This window comes from Pleurodeles waltl, chromosome 8 (genome assembly GCF_031143425.1).
Source record: "Pleurodeles waltl isolate 20211129_DDA chromosome 8, aPleWal1.hap1.20221129, whole genome shotgun sequence".
NCBI classification, from domain to species: Eukaryota; Metazoa; Chordata; class Amphibia; order Caudata; family Salamandridae; genus Pleurodeles; species Pleurodeles waltl.
Window position 1 is genome coordinate 57911657 of NC_090447.1, and position 18532 is coordinate 57930188.

At 43.2% G+C, this 18532-nt stretch overlaps 1 protein-coding gene across 1 annotated transcript; it reads left to right on the forward strand.

Annotated features, from left to right (window-relative positions):
• Positions 1-11249: 11249 nt before the first annotated feature.
• LOC138249041 (olfactory receptor 52L1-like) lies at positions 11250-16498 on the forward strand (the record flags this gene model as incomplete). Its single annotated transcript, XM_069203094.1, has 2 exons — positions 11250-12157; positions 16465-16498. Coding segments are annotated over exons 1-2 (942 nt in total), but the record flags the coding sequence as incomplete, so codon positions are not given.
• Between the last annotated feature and the right edge of the window lie 2034 nt (positions 16499-18532).

Below are 18532 nucleotides of genomic sequence, written 5' to 3' on the forward strand. Positions count from 1 at the left end.
CACACACACAACAAACATCTGCATACACAACAAGAGACACTTCTCCCACCACCTCCTCCCGTGCAGTCACATCTCCACTCATACCTGCCAGCACAGCATCATTACACACTGGTCTTGCGGTCATTCCTGTCATCCCCTCAATTACCACAACAGCAGACTCACAGTCACACACCCCACACACCACATCCACACTCACCACGACTACCGTCTCTGCCACCTGCAGCATATCCACCTCACTTGCACACACCACCACAACATTCACTCACACATCACCCATTCCCTCTCCCTGCATCTCTGCCCCCCTCCCAAGAAATGCATACGTACCCACTCACCCACCCAACATTCAGCCACCACACACATCCAGACACTGCACACACCAGCATCCACGTACAGCACACAGACACGTCAGACGAGCACTCCCTCTACCTCCACTCCCAACCCTCAGACATGTGACCACCTCCGTGTACCTAAGAGAGTTTTCCTTGCCGACCTTGACCTCTTCCCTACTCCTCTCCCACCTCGTCTTCCCCGTAAACAGAGTGTCCCTCTGCCCCTCCCAGGCCCTTCCACCTCCCATTCCTTGGGCCCCCCTCTGGTGTTTCCCCTGCATCTCCACTCAGCAAAAAACGCACCCCTCCCAGTGCCAAGGTCACCCCTCCCAAGCCCAAGGTGAAATGTGCCCCTTCCACATCCAAGCCTCCCCCACCACCCCCACACACCTGAGGTGCCTGCCTGTCCCATTGCTGCCCCTATGAAGTGGAGGCCTAGCTTCAATCAGGAGTCAAGTTGGGCCCATATTAATGGACAATGTGTCCTGCTGAAGTGGATAATGGACTTGCCAGTGGCACATTTTGTATATAGTTTATTGTTTGAATACAACTGCCCACATTGCTGTGGTTGGCAAGATAAGATTGTCCTGGTTTCCTTCTACATGGTGGTGTGACATCTGTGTGCAAAGGTGTGTGAGGTCTGTGTGTGGATTGTGTCTATGTTGTTGCATGCGCTTGGTAGATGGTTTGGGCCATGGGGATGTTGTGATGTGTGTGTCTGCTTGCTTGTGTGTTTGTATGGGGTGTTGTGTGCGTCCATGTGTCTACTGCTGCATGTGTGTATTTCCTTGATTGTTGGTTGTACATGTTGTGTCATCTGTATGATTGTTTGGATGTGTGTTCACAGCTATTGATTGTGTGTCAATGCTACATTGAGTTCATGGTGTGTATGTGTATGTGTCGTGTCGCACAACATGCCCCTCTATGCCATTGTTGAGGTGTTTGTGGGGTAGTTGTCATTGTGTGGTTATGGGGTGTGTTGGTGGTGTTGTTATGCATTGTGCTGTATGTTTGGCACATATCTGCATGGCTTGGTGTGTGTATTGGGTATTTGGCATTGACGTATGCTGTGTGTGCGTGTGTATGGCCTTCACTGTGTGTGTGGAGTATGTGTGTTCTGTGTGGGAGTGTATCACTGCCATTTCCCTCCCCTCTGTGCTAGGTACACGTACGGTTGTCGTCTTCTTCGTCGTCGGTGGTGGTCCTGAAGGTGTATGGCGAGGTACAACGCTGGGAGGACTAGCAGTTCATTTGCCATGGTGGCCGCAGCGGTGTCTCTGTGCTTGGAGGTGGGTGGTTCCATTAATACTTTCTGTTTCCGCCAGGTTTTTCATGGCGGTAAGGCCCCACCGGATATCCTGGCGGAGAGGTTACTAGGAATATGGAGGGCAGGACCTTGGCTGCCTCCTGCCTGAAGTTTTCTTCCACCCGCGGTGGCGGGGCTGGCGGTGAGTTGTCTGTATTGCGTTGGGTTCACCGCTTTACTCGTTATTTGGCAGTATGCACCACCACCCTGCCGGCGGTCACAAGACCGCCATCGGCGTGGCGGTTCAGTTGCCGCCAAACTGGGAATGAGCATCTCAGTGAGTCCAAGATCTCCAAGGAAAACCAAAAGGTCAAGGCTAAGAGTGGCTCAGTGCTCGGTGCTAAATTTCTTCCAATGATATGTGTTTGTGAAAGGAAAAAACTTAGAGCAGCATAATTCTAAGAGAAAAGCAGAGGTGGGGCCACCATGGAGACACACCACTCTACTCCAAGTGCACCTAAATGATGTTGGTGACATCCCCAGATCTCGACAATAGAAAACATACACATTTTTATAGCTTCCACTCAGGTTTGTGGAAGCACACTTACAGGGATACTGATTTATTTTATACTACCATTGTCTCTTCTCTTCTTCGTTTTCATTTTCCCAAAAATTCCACATTGCACAGGCTGGATGGTTCTTGAAAGTTTACTCCGAAGCACAAATGCCAAGTGGGAGACTGCCAGTTTTTGTAAGATCACTGTGATTTCCAGGACTTCACTGATCCTATAGAGATATCCCCCTGCCTATGGGCTCACTGGGTAGAACAATGCATAGCAGTTCCCTACACCTTCAAGACAAAACTGCAAATGCCAAAGCACTACACCCGGGTGTCTATTTAAAAAAAAATACTTGTGTTCCCTATCGGCCAATTTTAATGGGGCTTTCATTATTTTTGTACTACTGCCGAGCTCCAACCATGAAGAAAGGTCAGAGTGGACATTCTGACTTTCCAACTGTTTCTAGCTTGCTTTTTTATGTTTGCTTGACAGCCTATGACACTGCTGCTTCCTACTCTTAGCAGAAGTTAACTGAAAAAACTTTAGTCCTGCAATTCTGACCGTCAGGACTCTCATTCACTAACCTTTTTGTCCCGCATATGTTGCGAGTGAACAATGACCCACTAAATCCACACTCAATGTGAGTGATCGTAAAATACCTCATGAAAAGGAGTAGTGGAAATGGAAATGGGATGAGAGAAAAAAAGCTGATCCAAGATCTTATGTTTGGCTTCTGCTTGTTTTCACAACTGCCACTTATGAGATTCTCTTCATACTAAAAGATGTATTTTTAAATTGTGAGCTCAGAGACCCTAAACTCCCTATTTCTATCTGCCCCCAAAGGGAATCTGCACTTTAATAACTTTTAAAGGCAGCCCCCATATTAACCTATGAGAGAGATGGGCATTGTAAACCGAATGTTGCAGTACACTTGCCACATTAAATTGGCAGTTTAAAACTGCACACACAGACACTGCAGTGACAGGTCTGAGACATGATTACAGGACTACTTATGTGGGTGGCACAACTAGTGCTGCAGGGCTACTAGTAGAATTTGATTTACAGGTCCTGGGCACATCTAGTACACTTTACCAGGGACTTACTAGTAAATCAAATATGCCAATCACGTAAAGCCACTCACACATAACGTTTGCACAGGAGCACTTGCACTTTAGCATTGGACAGCAGTGGTACAGTGCCCAGAGTGACAAAAACAGCAAAAACAGAGTCCAGCACACATCAACAACCTGGGGAACAGAGACAAAAAGTTAGGGGAGACCACGCCAGGACGCCACGTCTAACATTACCCTATTTATTTTATAATTCTTTCCTTTCTTACATGTTCTGCAAAGCTTAATGTCTCGGAATTACAGATGATGCATTGAAGCAACTCTGCAAAGAAATGTCTCAGTAGAAATATCCTCATGTCTTGTTGCTTCTTCAGAACTGGCAATGTGTACATCATTAGGTGGAGGATCTATACTGTGCCATGACCAAGAGGACCACCATAGTCCTGTAACCTATAGGGAATACTGGGTGAGACCTCATTATTCACCCAATAACCATCAAGCCTATTGGGTGAGACCTCACTAGCCATCCAGAGCTGCCATACCATCCACCTTGGGCTACAGGAGAGTAAACTGTCACAGTAGAGGCAGTACAAACAGTGGGGGCTATGGAGCAGGGAGAGGTAATTATAGTGGGGTAAAGGACAGGAAAAATAGCGCCAGAATCATCTTTAACTGAAACCAGACTGTGTCTATGGGCAGAACAGTGTCCTATCCCTTAGGAGTCTCCTCACTTCAGTGATACCCCACGTCCTGAAGGCAGACCTCTTTCTTTCCGATTACACTGCACATGAATGCCAGGGTCACAAGCAAATCCACCTTATACTGAGCCTATTTTAGAGACTGGTGACTGGAGAGACAGTGCAGCTAGATCTTTAAACAATAAAAGGCCAAGGATGCAAATTCAAAGTGTCTGTGGACTCTGAACCAAGGTTTATCTGTGGTATGCAGCCATCTTTTTTCTTTTCTGTGGATCCCTTGTTTCTCCCAGGGGAAGGTTTAACCTTCAGAATTGCCTTAATGTTCAGGCGAAGAGCATCTTGAACCTTGGATCTATTTAAGAATTGCTCAGAGACATATTTGGAATGTACCTGTTAATTAAAAAAACACATATAAGACAAAGAAACTATGAATAATCATTTGTGACCCAGAGAATTATACGAAAGGGCACATCAAATCTCCTACTATGACAATCAAAAGTTTAATTTGATGCACATGCTACATAAAGTGTAACACTATTTAAGAACTATTGAATATATACTTTATCCAATAAGAAATGAAAATTTCTTCTTGGATTTCCGCTTGAACTGTGAAGCCTTAGCGAGGCATACTAAAAAGATTTGGACAAGCCAATGCATCTCTCAGTCTCAGACTCCACTCAGTTGCATACACATGTAAATCTGTATTCTGCACATTCTGCTCAGAGCCTTTTACTCCAGTTGTACCTAGCAGCTTAAAAAAGGTAGGCATTCCTTTTTAGCTTGAGTCTATTTTAAACAGATGTTCACAGTACTTGTGGATTAATCATGGGTACTCACTCACAACAGAGGTGAAGCAGAAGTTCAAAAAACAAATAAAGGGAGCTTTAAGATCGGAATCTGCTTCCCTACAATACATGTTCCCCAGATGGGTATGCCTTTCTTCAGGTTGAGGACCCTTGCCTAGTTATGTGAAAAGGACCATTGTACATCCTCCCTAAATTTTACTGCATATGCACAAAGGTGAATCCATCCTCACACAGATGCCAGTCATCTCCTAAAGAGTTCCCTTATTCTGATCAGACCAAAATAGTCTTGGTCCTTTTAAAAATAGGATGCTGAGCATACACACACCAAATGGTTCATGATTCTTCATAAGGCCAGCTCCTCACTGGTTTCAGAGCTCTTGACATTCATGGGCTTTGCCTCAAAGTTTAGTAATTTTCTATGTGCAGATGGTATGTTTGTAAAAACGAAAAAATATTATCACTGCAATGTAACCCTCAATTTTAAAGATATGTGATGAACAAAAAGAGGGCAAATTTAAGTTACCTAACAGATACCCGAAAAGCATTACTGTGGTTCCCATCTGGAAAGTATAAAACATACCAGGGGAATTGCGTATGCCTAATTTTGGACAACATGTTTGACCTCCCTACCAAGGACTTGTTGGGACTGTGGCTTTCATCGGGGCTGAAGTCACTGCCTCCAATGGCACAGAGGACTATAAATCAGATCCTGTGGTCAGTAGCTATTAGTGATGTGTGTAAAGAACTGGTACATATAATAAATATAAAACTTGGTCAAATAAGACAGTGAATAAAGGGTTCATTTTAGTGAATATCTTCCTCAGTGTAATGACCTCCATACAGAGGGAACTAGACACATAAAAATAAATAAATATTCATGATTTCTATACTGGTATCTAAAGTAAAGCAAACTTATGCTGGTGACTTCCAGTGATAACATTAAAAGAAATGTGCAAACATGTTTTTTTTAAATCAAATGTTATTTTTTCTTCTACTGATAATCCAAAAGGGAGTTCAGCGATGTAGACTGCATGTTCTGTATTGCAACTACTATGCTTTCTTAACTCCAAGGGTAAAGTTAAACCCAGCTCAAGATTCTCTTTGGGTTCAGTGAAGTGACAGACACTACTGTTACCACTATGTTAATGGCAGTCTCTCATGTCCTCTAACAACATGTTCTGAAAAAAAAGTGTTACTCCATGTGATTAACGTATTATGCATTCTGGATCATCATGGCATTTTTCAACCTTCTTACCACTCCTCATGAAGTGTACTCTATTGAGAAGTACATTTAAAACCTATAACTTGTATCACCCTATTTGATTTTAACAGACAGCTACTAAGGGCCTTGAGAGAGAAATTTCTTTGTGGCCAGTTTCAGAGAAAGACAAGGAAATATACTTCTATTTCTATTTCTTCATATGCCAAAAAAGTGTCAACATTAACACAGTGTGAAAAATTTCTGTGATCACACCAATTTGGGTATAGACTGTTACTTTTAATTTCTGAAATCTGCACTCTGGAACACTGCCTTCCACTCTCCAGTTTATGTGATGGAAACACTATAACATGGCAATAAAGCGATTTTCTAATTGGACATTTTAGTTTTCAGTAAACTTATATTATATGGTACAGGACATGCAGAAATGGCAGGGACATTGATGACACATATAGACTATAGAATATATTACGTAATACACTAACCACTAAGTCAGCCCTATATGTAAAATCTGACTGTGCCGCTTTAAAATCAAAACTGCAGCTAGGGCGCAACCTTTTTGAGAGGAGGGAAACCCACTTTTATATAAAAATAAATAGTCCATCCCAAAGTAGGCCTTGCAGCCCACAAAGTAAGGTGACTAATAGTTAATATTGGAACATGAAGAATATGAAGGTCGGCACGAGCCAACAGTGACTAGCCTTCAAAAGCTATTTCCCATATATAGTTGGTGTGACCTTTTGTAAGTAAAAAGCTAAAAGGACAATTAAACTAATATCTGTGTACCTTTGCTTTGTGAAATGTTACAAAATGCACTAAACCACTGTTTTTAATATTTATTTAAAATCCAATTCAAAAGTGATTGAATATAGTTGGACTGGTTGAGTTGTTGTGCCAACCAATAACTTTTCATGTGAGGTAGGCAGAGACCTCCCTTCGAGGTAGCAGCAACTAGTCTGGAACTATGTAATCTGGGCTTATCTCTGCCCCAAATGAAGGATATGTTTATCGATGTCACATAAGATTGATGTGGAAAGCGGTAGCATGTCAAAGATTTAAACACATTTGAGTTTTGTGTTGATTTTAACAATTTGAAATTTGCCTCAGAGAGAAGTTCTGATGTGTCCACTGTGGAAAAGTTTGTGTCATCGTGACAACAAGTGGGGATCTATTATGATGTGTCACATTGCAAAGCCCTTGATTAATGTAAACCCCTGGACACTGAAGTGTATGTCATAACCTAGAGTGGTGTTTAAAATAGATGAAGTTAACAAAGAAGCCTTGCCTTTAGACCAATTAATGTTATACCCAGAGAATTGGGAAAATAAGTTCAGTTGTAGCATCTTTGACTTTGCCATTTGAGAAGGTTGGATAGGATAAAGTAGTAGTAGAAGTAGTAAAGAGCCTTATGTTCTCTTGCCATAGTTGCTACTCCTTAAATGTAAAGTTAATATGTACGGAAATTGCTACTGTTTATAAGGCTGTTAGGAATAGCAAGGGGGACAAAGGAAAAACCTTCCTGGCTCCAAGGTATAGCTAAAAATAGGGTGGGTCATGACTGCCGCAGTATATCAGTATGACAGGCCCACTGTGCATTTCTTTTGTTAATGTGATAAAGTTTAGCCAATTCCTATCATTAAATTATCCTAATTAGGTATTCGGTCAAGGGCTTTCTGAAATTGGTTTGTTGACTGCCACAATCCTTGTCAGGGTGAACCACAACTGTCACTAAATCAACTGGTTCTTAACCTTCTGGTAGCTTTGCACAAAAACAGTCCGGCTTAGCTTGAAGGCAATGAATAAAGTATTTATGTACTACACAAACAGTAATAAAGTAAAAAAAACAAAAATCCAATCAGTAGAACTGGATTTTTTTTTTTTAAGTTTAAAGTAAAAAATAACTCCTAAAAGATCAAAGCACCAATCGCGCACATCTAGTGATACGTGGCTGGGTCAAAGACAAAATATATGGGTGACCGCAATGGAACGCAAGTTGGATACAGGAAATGGATTGGGTTCGGTCGGCGCCTACCTTTGGACTTAGATGAAATTCTGAGGAGGTAAATTTCAGAGGAGCAAGTCTTCAGGCAGTGTATGATGGAGAATCATCATTGGGGATCCACTGGATGTAGAAGTGGAGAACATTTCTATGTTCAGACTTAGGGCCTCATTATGATTGTGGCTGTTCGGAGTACTGCCATACTCACAGTGAGGGTCGGACCGCCGCACTTCAGGGGGTTCGATTGCCACATTACAACCCTGGCGGGTGAACCCACCTAAGCACTGCCGTCACCACCAGGAACATCGTACAGCACATGGTCAAATCAGCAGGTCAGAAGCAAAAAGTACAGAGGAAACCACGCCAGATCTGACAGGTCTAACAGTGGGGCTGAGTGAGGAGCCCTGTGGAACACCCTCTTTGGTTTCGGAGATGTATGTCAGTAGGTGGATCCTCTATGTTCGGCAGGAAAGGACGGAGGAGATCCAGTTGAGTTTGTTGTCTTGGATGCCATTGTGGTGGAGTCTGGTGATGAGAGTGTGGTGGGAGCAATGACTTATGAAATTTCTTTGTGAAATCAGTAGGTTGTGTTATCGGTCTCCCTTATCATTTGTAAGAACTGGTATAGTTGTGGTGTATACTATTTAGGAGGTGTTGTAAAACTAATAGTTTGACTTCCTTCTTCCCTCTTTCGTAGTGTCATTGGAGTAGATAAAAGAGAGCCTTTTCTGCTTCTCTAGTATACAGATAATTCTACATAGTTGTGGTTAAATGTAGCGCCTACAGGATGACTTCTGTGGGGGATGTAGTATATGGTGCAATTGTTTAAGTGTCTATTCTAGTTGAATCAGATTTTGTTTGTATCTTTGTAAAAGACGTCATATCTCTTTGATATGCCTTTTTTCCCCTTTCACAGTATCTGTGTGGATGTCACTGATTCTTTGTTTTCTGTTTGAAATTGTTCAACAATGGAAGCAGAGATGGAGACATTCAGCCTCAAGAGCCTTATGTGGATGTTATCAGATCTAGGTTCAGCTCTATATATATTAAATCATGATCAGAGACCACACTTGGTATTATTGATGTAGAAACCAATTGCAGGAGAAGATTAGATATGATCCAAAAATAGTCATGTCCAGTAAAAATTGTATGTTTACATGTAGTGAATGTGTAATATCTTTCTCCAGGGAAAAATAGTCTCCATTGTTCTTGTAGAGCATTATAATGTATGGCGTGTTTCAGGGCACATCTGTCACTGTTATGGAGCATGTCAGGGTAACCTGTTATGGCAGAAGGGGGTCTATGGTAACATTCCAATCCCTAGCCGTAAAGACATGTGTGTGTCTGAATGAGATGATTAATCTACTGTCTTTGAAGAGATACTTGGATTTGTCACCCTTAGGTGCATATATGGAACCCATTAATTTATGTAGATCTTGTATTTGAAGATTTGCAAAGATATATCGCCAGTCTGACCAGGTTTTCAGAACTGTAAATTGGAGTCACTCACCCATTAAAATCCACCACACTCTGTTTCCTAGGTATTGGTTTAGGTTTAAAGGGGGTCATTCATTATTATTAGAGCTGAATTGAATGATTTTACCTAACTAGACCCTTTGAAGTTTGATGCTTTCAGCAGATGAGAGCTGAGTTTATTTTAAAGGTGCTCTGTCTGTTTTCCATTGCAAAGGAATGTAAGTGCATTCTTACAGAATGTTTTAAGTTGTTTACACTGATAAAGATTACTTTTAAAGGGTTTTTTGAATGGGGGAGTCTGTTTGCTTCAAACATTAGGGCTGTACCTCTCACGATAGTGCTTGAGTCATGTTTGAAAATCCTTTTGAAGGAAAGAGGCTACCCCCACCACAGGTATCTATCTCGTTAAGTAAGAGTAGAGTGACTGCCTAATCGGAAGATAATAGTGATGATGTAAGTATTATGTGTGCTATTGATTTTATTATAAGCTTATGTGTTGTATTAATGTCATCTAGAATACTGGGAAGTGCGGCCAGGGAGCAAAGTTAAGCTTATAGAAAGAAAAATATATCAAGGGCTATGGAAAGGGCTATGTGATATTCTTGTGGCAGGTATATAGTGAGTCATTCCAGTAGAAAGTCACTACTTTATCAGGAGTTCTGGGTAGAACAGTGACCACTGGGAGCAGGGCCACTGGGCAAGGTTGAAAGAACCAGATGTTTGAGTCTATAATAATGTAAATATGAAGAAGAACCTATGAGGTAGTGCACCAATCTGAGACCAGCAAAAGTATTGATGGGTCTTCCCTAAGAATTAGGTAGTTTTTTCTCCCAATTAGTCTCTAGCCCCCAAACCTGCAAACATGAAGTAGAAAAAAGTATTCAATCACATAGATCTATGATTGGATGAAGGATGTACTCATCTCAAGCCCGAAACCTGGATGAGCGATCAAGACTTGTCCCTTGTTGTATAAGGTTTCTAGGATCGTTGTTTATTATTCTGAGACCAATTCCATGCCACTTTCTTGCAGCATATATGTTCTTCTTAGACAGCAGTTGCTGTTTTATGCCCTGGTTGCTTTTGAAGATGTTCTGCAGGGGCATTTTTCAGTGTCATAGTCTCTATGTCTACAGGTCCCAAACCATCCAGGAAAGATAAAAGTGTGTAGGGATTATTACATCCCATTTTGTAATCATCAAGCATTATCAGCACCAATGCAGCTTTCAGAAGACTGTATTTAACTTCTTTCTCCCACAGTTTTGGATGGAGTGGAACAAATTCCTTCCTTTAGCATTTGTTTCGGGTCAGAAATCCACTTAGAAGAAGATTTGAGTGCCCTCATGTTCATATGGGCTATCTTTTTTTGCCATTGTAATAATTTGCAATGCCTGTTGGTGTCAGAGTCTGTGTAGAGGAGCACGACTGGGGTGGTTGCCAGCTGCTGCAGTACGTAAACGAACACGGTCGAGGATCTGCGAACTCCAAGGATGTGTCAAATATCATATTCACCAGGTTGGGAATCATGCTTTCCAGGAAAACACTCAGGTCTTTAGTTTCATCTTGTTCTAGTAAGCCACATATGCATACATTGTCTATATGGGTGCAATCTTCCAGGTCAGAGTTTCTTTTAACAATTCTTCATACTTGTTTGGTCCCAGTCCAGAAAATGTTTTGTACATCTGGCCCATGATACGGTATTTTCTCATTGCCCAAACTGTTTTTTGAATGTCCAATAATTTGAATGTTCTTCTTGCTTTAGAAAATATTTAAAATGCATCATTGTTCTTTGACGTAAATGTAGGTCATGCGTTGATTTGAATGCTGTGAAGAATTCACTAAGTATAACATGGACGGACAGAATATCACCAAGGTCTACCATCCTTCTTTCACACTACTTGGTATACCAGGACTGGAATTCTCTCACTTCTGGATTGCATTCCCTTTTTGCCTCATGTATATCATTATTATTCTTGGAAATGGCACTATTCTATTGGTTGTAAGGAGTGATGCAAGCCTCCAGGATCCCATGCATCTTTTCTTGTGCATGCTTGCAGTTACTGACTTGACAATGTGTACCACTATCATGCCTAAAATGCTTGGTATATTTTGGTTTCAATCCAATGTGATCCATTTTGAGGCCTGCCTTTTCCAGATGTTCCTTATTCACTCTTCTTCAATTATGGAGTCAGGAGTAATGGTGGCCATGGCCTTTGACCGCTACATTGCCATTTGTTTCCCACTAAGACACGTGACAATCTTAACACATTCTATCATTGGGAAGATTGTGTTAATTGTTGCTATTAGAGGTGTGCTACTTATTATGCCATTTCCCTTCATGTTAGAACAACTACCATTTTGTGAAAACAACATAATTGCCCACTCATATTGTGAACACATGGCAGTTGTGAAACTGGCATGCTCTGACACTACGATTAACAAAATATATGGTTTGTTTGCTGCATTACTGGTGGTTGGGTCTGATGTGGTTCTTATTGCTTTGTCTTATTATATGATCCTCAGGTCTGTCTTAAACCTTCCAACTACTGAGGCACGCCTCAAATCCTTCAATACCTGTGGGTCACATCTCTGTGCCATATTACTCTTTTATGTACCAGGATTATTTACTTTTCTAGCACACCGCTTCTTTCACCATGTGGCACCATACATTCATATTCTCCTGGCCAATAGCTACCTCATGGTCCCACCATTGCTGAACCCTCTGATTTACGGTATGAAGACCCAGACGATTCGGAAAAAAATTATTTGTCTTTTTTTCAGGCAAAGAGCGTAAATAATATTTTTAAATAGTTTCCCAAACTTGATGAGTGATTGGATTTGGCATGTTATACACCTAGAACTAGGCTTACTGACCCACAAGCAGTACAATCACTGCTATTTTTCCAAAGTTCAATAAATGTAAATATGCCTCATACTTACTGTGAGGAGGAAAGTCTCTATGTGACCAAGTTTGCCATGTTCACCATTCTTTTCTTTTCTCAGGACATGCCCATAAATGTTTCCCTTTTTAACATGTTTTGAGTCATTCCTAGTCTCTAGTGACCAAATGTTCTGAATCAATGTTCTTGGGTAGCCCTTGAAAGTCTCTTTCCCCCCAGTGGTTCTCTCATCAGTGATCTGTGGCCAGACCCTACTTCTTCAGTAATGGAAACATTTAAGAGTGTGGTAGGTACACCTGCTGATAATTCCTACTGAGAACCTTGGGTAAAATAGTGATCCAGGGTAAATAACACTCCTTCCCTATATTTAACTTACTGAAAATGCATTTGACATCATGGGCGGTATTTATACTTTTTGGCGCACAACTGCGCCAGCGCAGTTGTGCGTCAAAAAATTTAACGCCGGCTAACGCCATTCCAAAGCGCCATGCAGGCGCCTTATTTATGGAATGACGTTAGCCGCCGGAGCTGCCTGGTGTGCGTCAAAAAAAATGACTTACACCAGGCAGCGCCGGCGTAGGGGAAAATGGAGCTTGGGCGCCAAAAAATGGGGCAAGTCAGACTGAGGCAAAATTTTCGCCTCAACCCGATTAGCGGCATTTCTTTTTACTCCCAACCCCCATTGAAATGACTCCTGTCTTAGCAAAGACAGGAGTCATGCCCCCTTGCCCAATGGCCATGCCCAGGGGACTTATGTCCCCTGGGCATGGTCATTGGGCATAGTGGCATGTAGGGGGGCACAAATCAGGCCCCCCATGCCACAAAAAACAAAACAAAAAAATACTTACCTGAACTTACCTTAAGTTCCCTGGGATGGGTCCCTCCATCCTTGGGCGTCCTCCTGGGGTGGGCAAGGGTGGCAGGGGGTGTCCCTGGGGGCATGGGAGGGCACCTCTGGGCTCCTTCCGAGCCCACAGGTCCCTTAACGCCTGCCCTGACCAGGTGTTAAAAAATGACGCTAAAGCGGCTAGACGTCATTTTTTTTGACCCGCCCACTCCCGGGCGTCATTTTTGCCCGGGAGTGTAAATACGGCGCATATGCCTCGGAGTCATTTTTTAGGCGGGAACGCCTACCTTGCATATCATTAACGCAAGGAAGGTGTCCACGCTAAAAAATGACGCAAACTCCAAGATCTTTGGCGCTAGACGGGTCTAACACCAAAGTATAAATATGGAGTTAGTTTTGCGTCGGATTTGCGTAAAAAAAAAACACGAAATCCGGCGTAAATATGCCCCGATATGTTTTGCAACAATGATAACAGACACTGGATAAGAATAGGACCCATTCAACGGCAGTGGTGGCACAACTGCGCAGCGGGTGCACGCAGCGGGTGCCCTGCTGGTGCACTGAAGGTGTGCCAAAGGCAAGTCTGTCTGCACTCGTCTGCACCCAGTGCCAGGACCCCTGGATCTGCTGTCTACACCCAGACCACGCCCAGTGCAAGGACCCATGGATCTGCCGTCTGCGTCCAGAACACAGCCAGCGCAGGGACCCCTGATCTGCCATCCCTGCCTGGACCGCGGCTAGCGCCTAAAACCCTGATTCTGTGGCCCAGCACTAGTACTCCTCCAACGAGATCAAAATCCTCAGACGCAAGGCCCTCAACTCTAACTGCGGCATCGCCTCACCCTGACAAACCAAATGTCCATTCTCCTGCTGCCACTGCCACTTCTCCTATGATGCTGGAACCACTGCAAGCTCCACCCAGCAGATGCCCACCCAGACACCTCAACTTGACTGTGCACTACTAAATGCCAGATCCATCTGCAAGCATGCCATAGAAATCCGGTACACCATCATCAACCTCGCACATGACATAATGTTGATCACTGAAACATATCGCACCCTCACACCGGCACCGGACATCGCCACCACAACACCCCCTGGATGCAAGATGATCGACTGTGACTGCCCTAACTGGTACGACAGAGGCATCGCCATCATCCAGAAGGACTCCCTCCACCTCTCTGCCTTGGACGACGACACAATCCTGATCATAGAACACCTCATCTTCCAGATCAAAGCTGATGCCAAAACCACCATCAGAGGTACCCTCGCCTACAGACCCCTGGGACACCGCCCAATCTTCTGCAACTCCATCCCAGACTTCTTTGTCCCGCTGGCTATCGACTCCAACTACTACTTCTTCCTGGGGGACCTCATCTTCCACTTAGAGGACTTGGACGACTCTAACTCCACCTCTCTCCTCAAGAACATGAGCATCATCGGCCTCTCTCAACTCATCAACACCCACAGCACAGGACACACTCTGGACCCCATCTTCTCCAACAGCGACAGAGCCAACTTCTCCCACACCACCTAGGTAACATGGACTGACCACCACATTGTCCACTTCACCATCAAGGGATGGCCTAAAGCCCCAATGAGACCACCGACCCTCCCCCACCACAAATGGGGCAGAATCACAGAAACAACCTTGATTTCTACCCTCAAAGAAGCAAGACCCATCACTGCAGAGACCCACGAACACTGCATTTAAAACGTCTCTAACTGGATCTCCTCAGCCACCAACAACATAGCCCCCCTGAAGGTCACCATCAACAGGAAACCCACCAAGCAGGCCAAGTGGTTCACCACAGAACTCCTAAGCCCCAAAAGCCACTGCAGGAAACTAGAGTGACACTGGTGCAGCAACAAGACCCCCACCAACCTCGACTCTTTCAGGTCTGCCTTTAATAGTTATCACCACAGTATGAGGAAGACCAAGAAAAAATCTCTCAAAACCTGCATCGAGGCCAGCATCAACCATGCCAAAGAAATATACAGTATCATCAGAGAATTCTCCTACCAATCCACCACAAAACACAATTCACCCCTCCCAAGTCCTCTACAACACACTCCCTGACTTCTTTCACCACAAGATCTCCAACATCTACAGCAACTTCGACCCCCAGTCCACCGACCTTGACCACCTCTGCATCACAACCCACAGCTGCCCACCCCACCGGATGGAAACAGCTCTCCACCGAAGATACCACCTACATCATGACCTCCAACCACTCCAGATCCCCCACTGACCCACGCCCACACTACTTCTACAGCCTAGGAAGAGAATTAATCAGACCCTCCCTCACACAAATCCTGAACTCCTTCCTCTCCACAGCCACCGTCCCTGACACCTGGAAGCACGCTGAGGTCAAGCACCTCTCGAAGAAGCCATCAGCTGATCATAACGAGCTCAAGATCTACTGCCCTATCTTGCTCTTCCCTTTCCCCACCAAAGTCTTAGAAAAGGCCATCAACCACTAGCTCACGGACTTCCTCAAAGACAACAGCTTGCTTGACCCATCCTAATCCAGCTTCCTGCCAAACCACAGTACCAAGACCACCCTGATTGCAGCAACCAACGATATCAGACACCCCCTTGACCTCCTCGACCTATCAGTAGCCTTGGACACTGTCTCTCAACACACCCTCATCACCAGACTCCACAGCATTGGCACCCAAGACAACGCATTCCACCGGATCACCTCCTTCCTCTCCGTCTGAATGCAGAGGATCCTTTAGCCCCCTTCACCTCCGTATTCAAAGATATCATCTGAATTGTTCCCCAGGGCTCCTTCCTCAGCCCCACCCTCTTCAAGACCTACATGACTCCACTGGCTGACTTTGCACGCACCCATGGCTTGTACATCATCTCCTACCCCAATGACATGAAGCTCGTCCTATCCCTCAATGACGACGCTTCCATCAAACTAATGATCTTCCAATACACCATAATGCAGATAAGAGGTATAAAGGTGCAAAGCCCAAGTCAAACTGCACTTATTTGTGATCTGTTACAGTGCAAAAATCAATTGTAAGACAGCCCTTTTGTGCCCATTTTTCTTGGGAATCATAGCCGCTTAGTGTTGTCATTCACCATTACTTCCAGAGGCTGTTGTTTACTTTAAAACAGTGCTTAATTTGTAAATAAAATTGTGCCAGTGCCCAAAGATCTCCTTTGAAAGACCAGCTGCTGCATTTAAATGTGCAAGCACGGAGTACTGAGGCAGCGTAATCCTGAAGTCATCTCGGGCCTCTTCAATCCAAGTACAACCACTCACTGCCCCTTCAGCTCACTCTTGCAGCTTTCTGCTTTTTCCCTTTATGAAGCTTTTTCGTTTTTCTCTTCCTCTGTCTTTCCCATCTGAGGATTTTTCTTGCAGTAAATGCTTGAGGCAGAAAAATATTTGTTGGTCCTCAAAAACAAGTGCTGGTGCCCTGCACCGGAAACCACAGACTGAAATTAAACACTGCTTTAAAGGCATCACATTTTCTCATAATTCCTGATTCCAACATCAGATTTACTTCATGTTTGTGTTATTTTAATGGCCAATCCTGTATCATTTAGCTAGAAAAGTTTGGGAATGTTCCCTGATTTGTTTCTTAAGTTTGCTATTATGTTAAGGGTTCACTATTCATATACCACAAATAATTTAGGAAAGCTTTCCTATGTATGCAAAACTCCCAGTGTAAGCTCAGAACTCCTTATATAAACACAATTTACCTAACATGAACAAAAGTATTTTGAAGTTATTAACGCAAACATACAACTCATATCAAAGCCAACATTTCTCTGCTCTATAGTTTACAAATTCCTATTCATAGAAGAGGGTGACTGTAGTAAAATGTTGTATTGTGCTTTGACCACTAGACTATGGAATGGTAAAATTCTTCATGCAGTAAAAGGTTAAATCTGCCACCTCACTGCAAAAACATTTGGAGAAAAATAGTAAATGTTGGGAAGGAAGGCCTCCCAACTGGTGGTTACGGAAGATGTGCCACCAAGTATATATAGTCACATTTACAATAAGCTTCCTCAGTTATGCCTACCATTTAAAAGTAGAGTTGCCACAATGCTTGAAATAGTGGATATTGGAAATGTCCATCTTTTGCATGATTCTCCCAATGTTTGCCCTATCTGTTTTGCTAGATTTACACATCTGCTAAACAGGAGGCAAGTGTCATGGGTGAACTGGCTCACTCATATCTATCACATTTAACTTTACTATAAAGTTATAGTATTTTGTGCAAAACATGCACCAAGACATGGAACATTAAATGTCTCTCGTGGACTGCATCACTTATTCTGCCACCCACAAAAGTGACAAAAAAAACATGGATTCAGGCTAAGGCCTAACTATAGCAGTTTAAATACAAAGTACAAACTTGTCAAAATAGCCCATTTTTACAGGTGGGGAACCCGGCTTATGAAACATTATTACTATAGCACAAAAAAAAACCTTTGGCCACGAGTCACAACAATTACTTAAAATAAGAACACAATGAAATAGGTCAGTGTGTGCTATGCAAAAACCTTTCTCAAGCCTCCAAATATATTACTTGTCCATTCCCACACTATATTCACAATTTATAATTAGGCATATGAAACAACAAACGAACAGTTACATATGTTTTTGAAAAAAACAAACATATACATTACAGTCACAAAACATTGAAAAATACACTTCTGGACACTGATAAACAATATGTTTAACATAAACAACTGTTCCACAGATACATCAAATATAACATAAACATTATTATTTAAAAACAATAATAAACATGGTCGTCTGCTGACCCCAGCAGCCACCATCCCAATGATGGCTATCATTCCTAACAAGTCACAAACTCTGACCTATTTCACTAATTTTCATGAGTTTGGTCGATTTGTGACCGATTAGGAATCAGGTATTTAAAAATAAACGTTTCATGCATTAGGAATAGGGATTTCCGAATTGCAATTTGGAGAAAAAGGCATGGGCAGTGCAGGGGTTCCCTTGCCCAGCACCCCTGAAATGCACCCGCATTTCAAGGGTTCTGGTGCAACCTGCATGCAGCAGCATTGCCGCTGGCCCTGTCATGAGCTGGAAACAATGCTGCTGCACCTTTCCCACTGGTTCCCACCCGTTAACCCAGTGGGAAAGTCTTCATTGGCCAAGAGAGAAGACCTCTAAGGCTGCAGCGGTCTTCTCTCCCAGGGGCTATCAGGCCACCGGGCAGCCCCCCTTCTTGGTGGAGCCCTTAATGGGACAGAGAAGATTTCTGCAGTACTGCTTCAACTGAGCAACTGTATAGCTCTCTAGTTTTTCTGCTTCAAAAGCAGCTCCAACTGATGCTTCTCCAGATTGGGACATGATGAAAAGTCAACAAAAGTGCAAAGTTCCA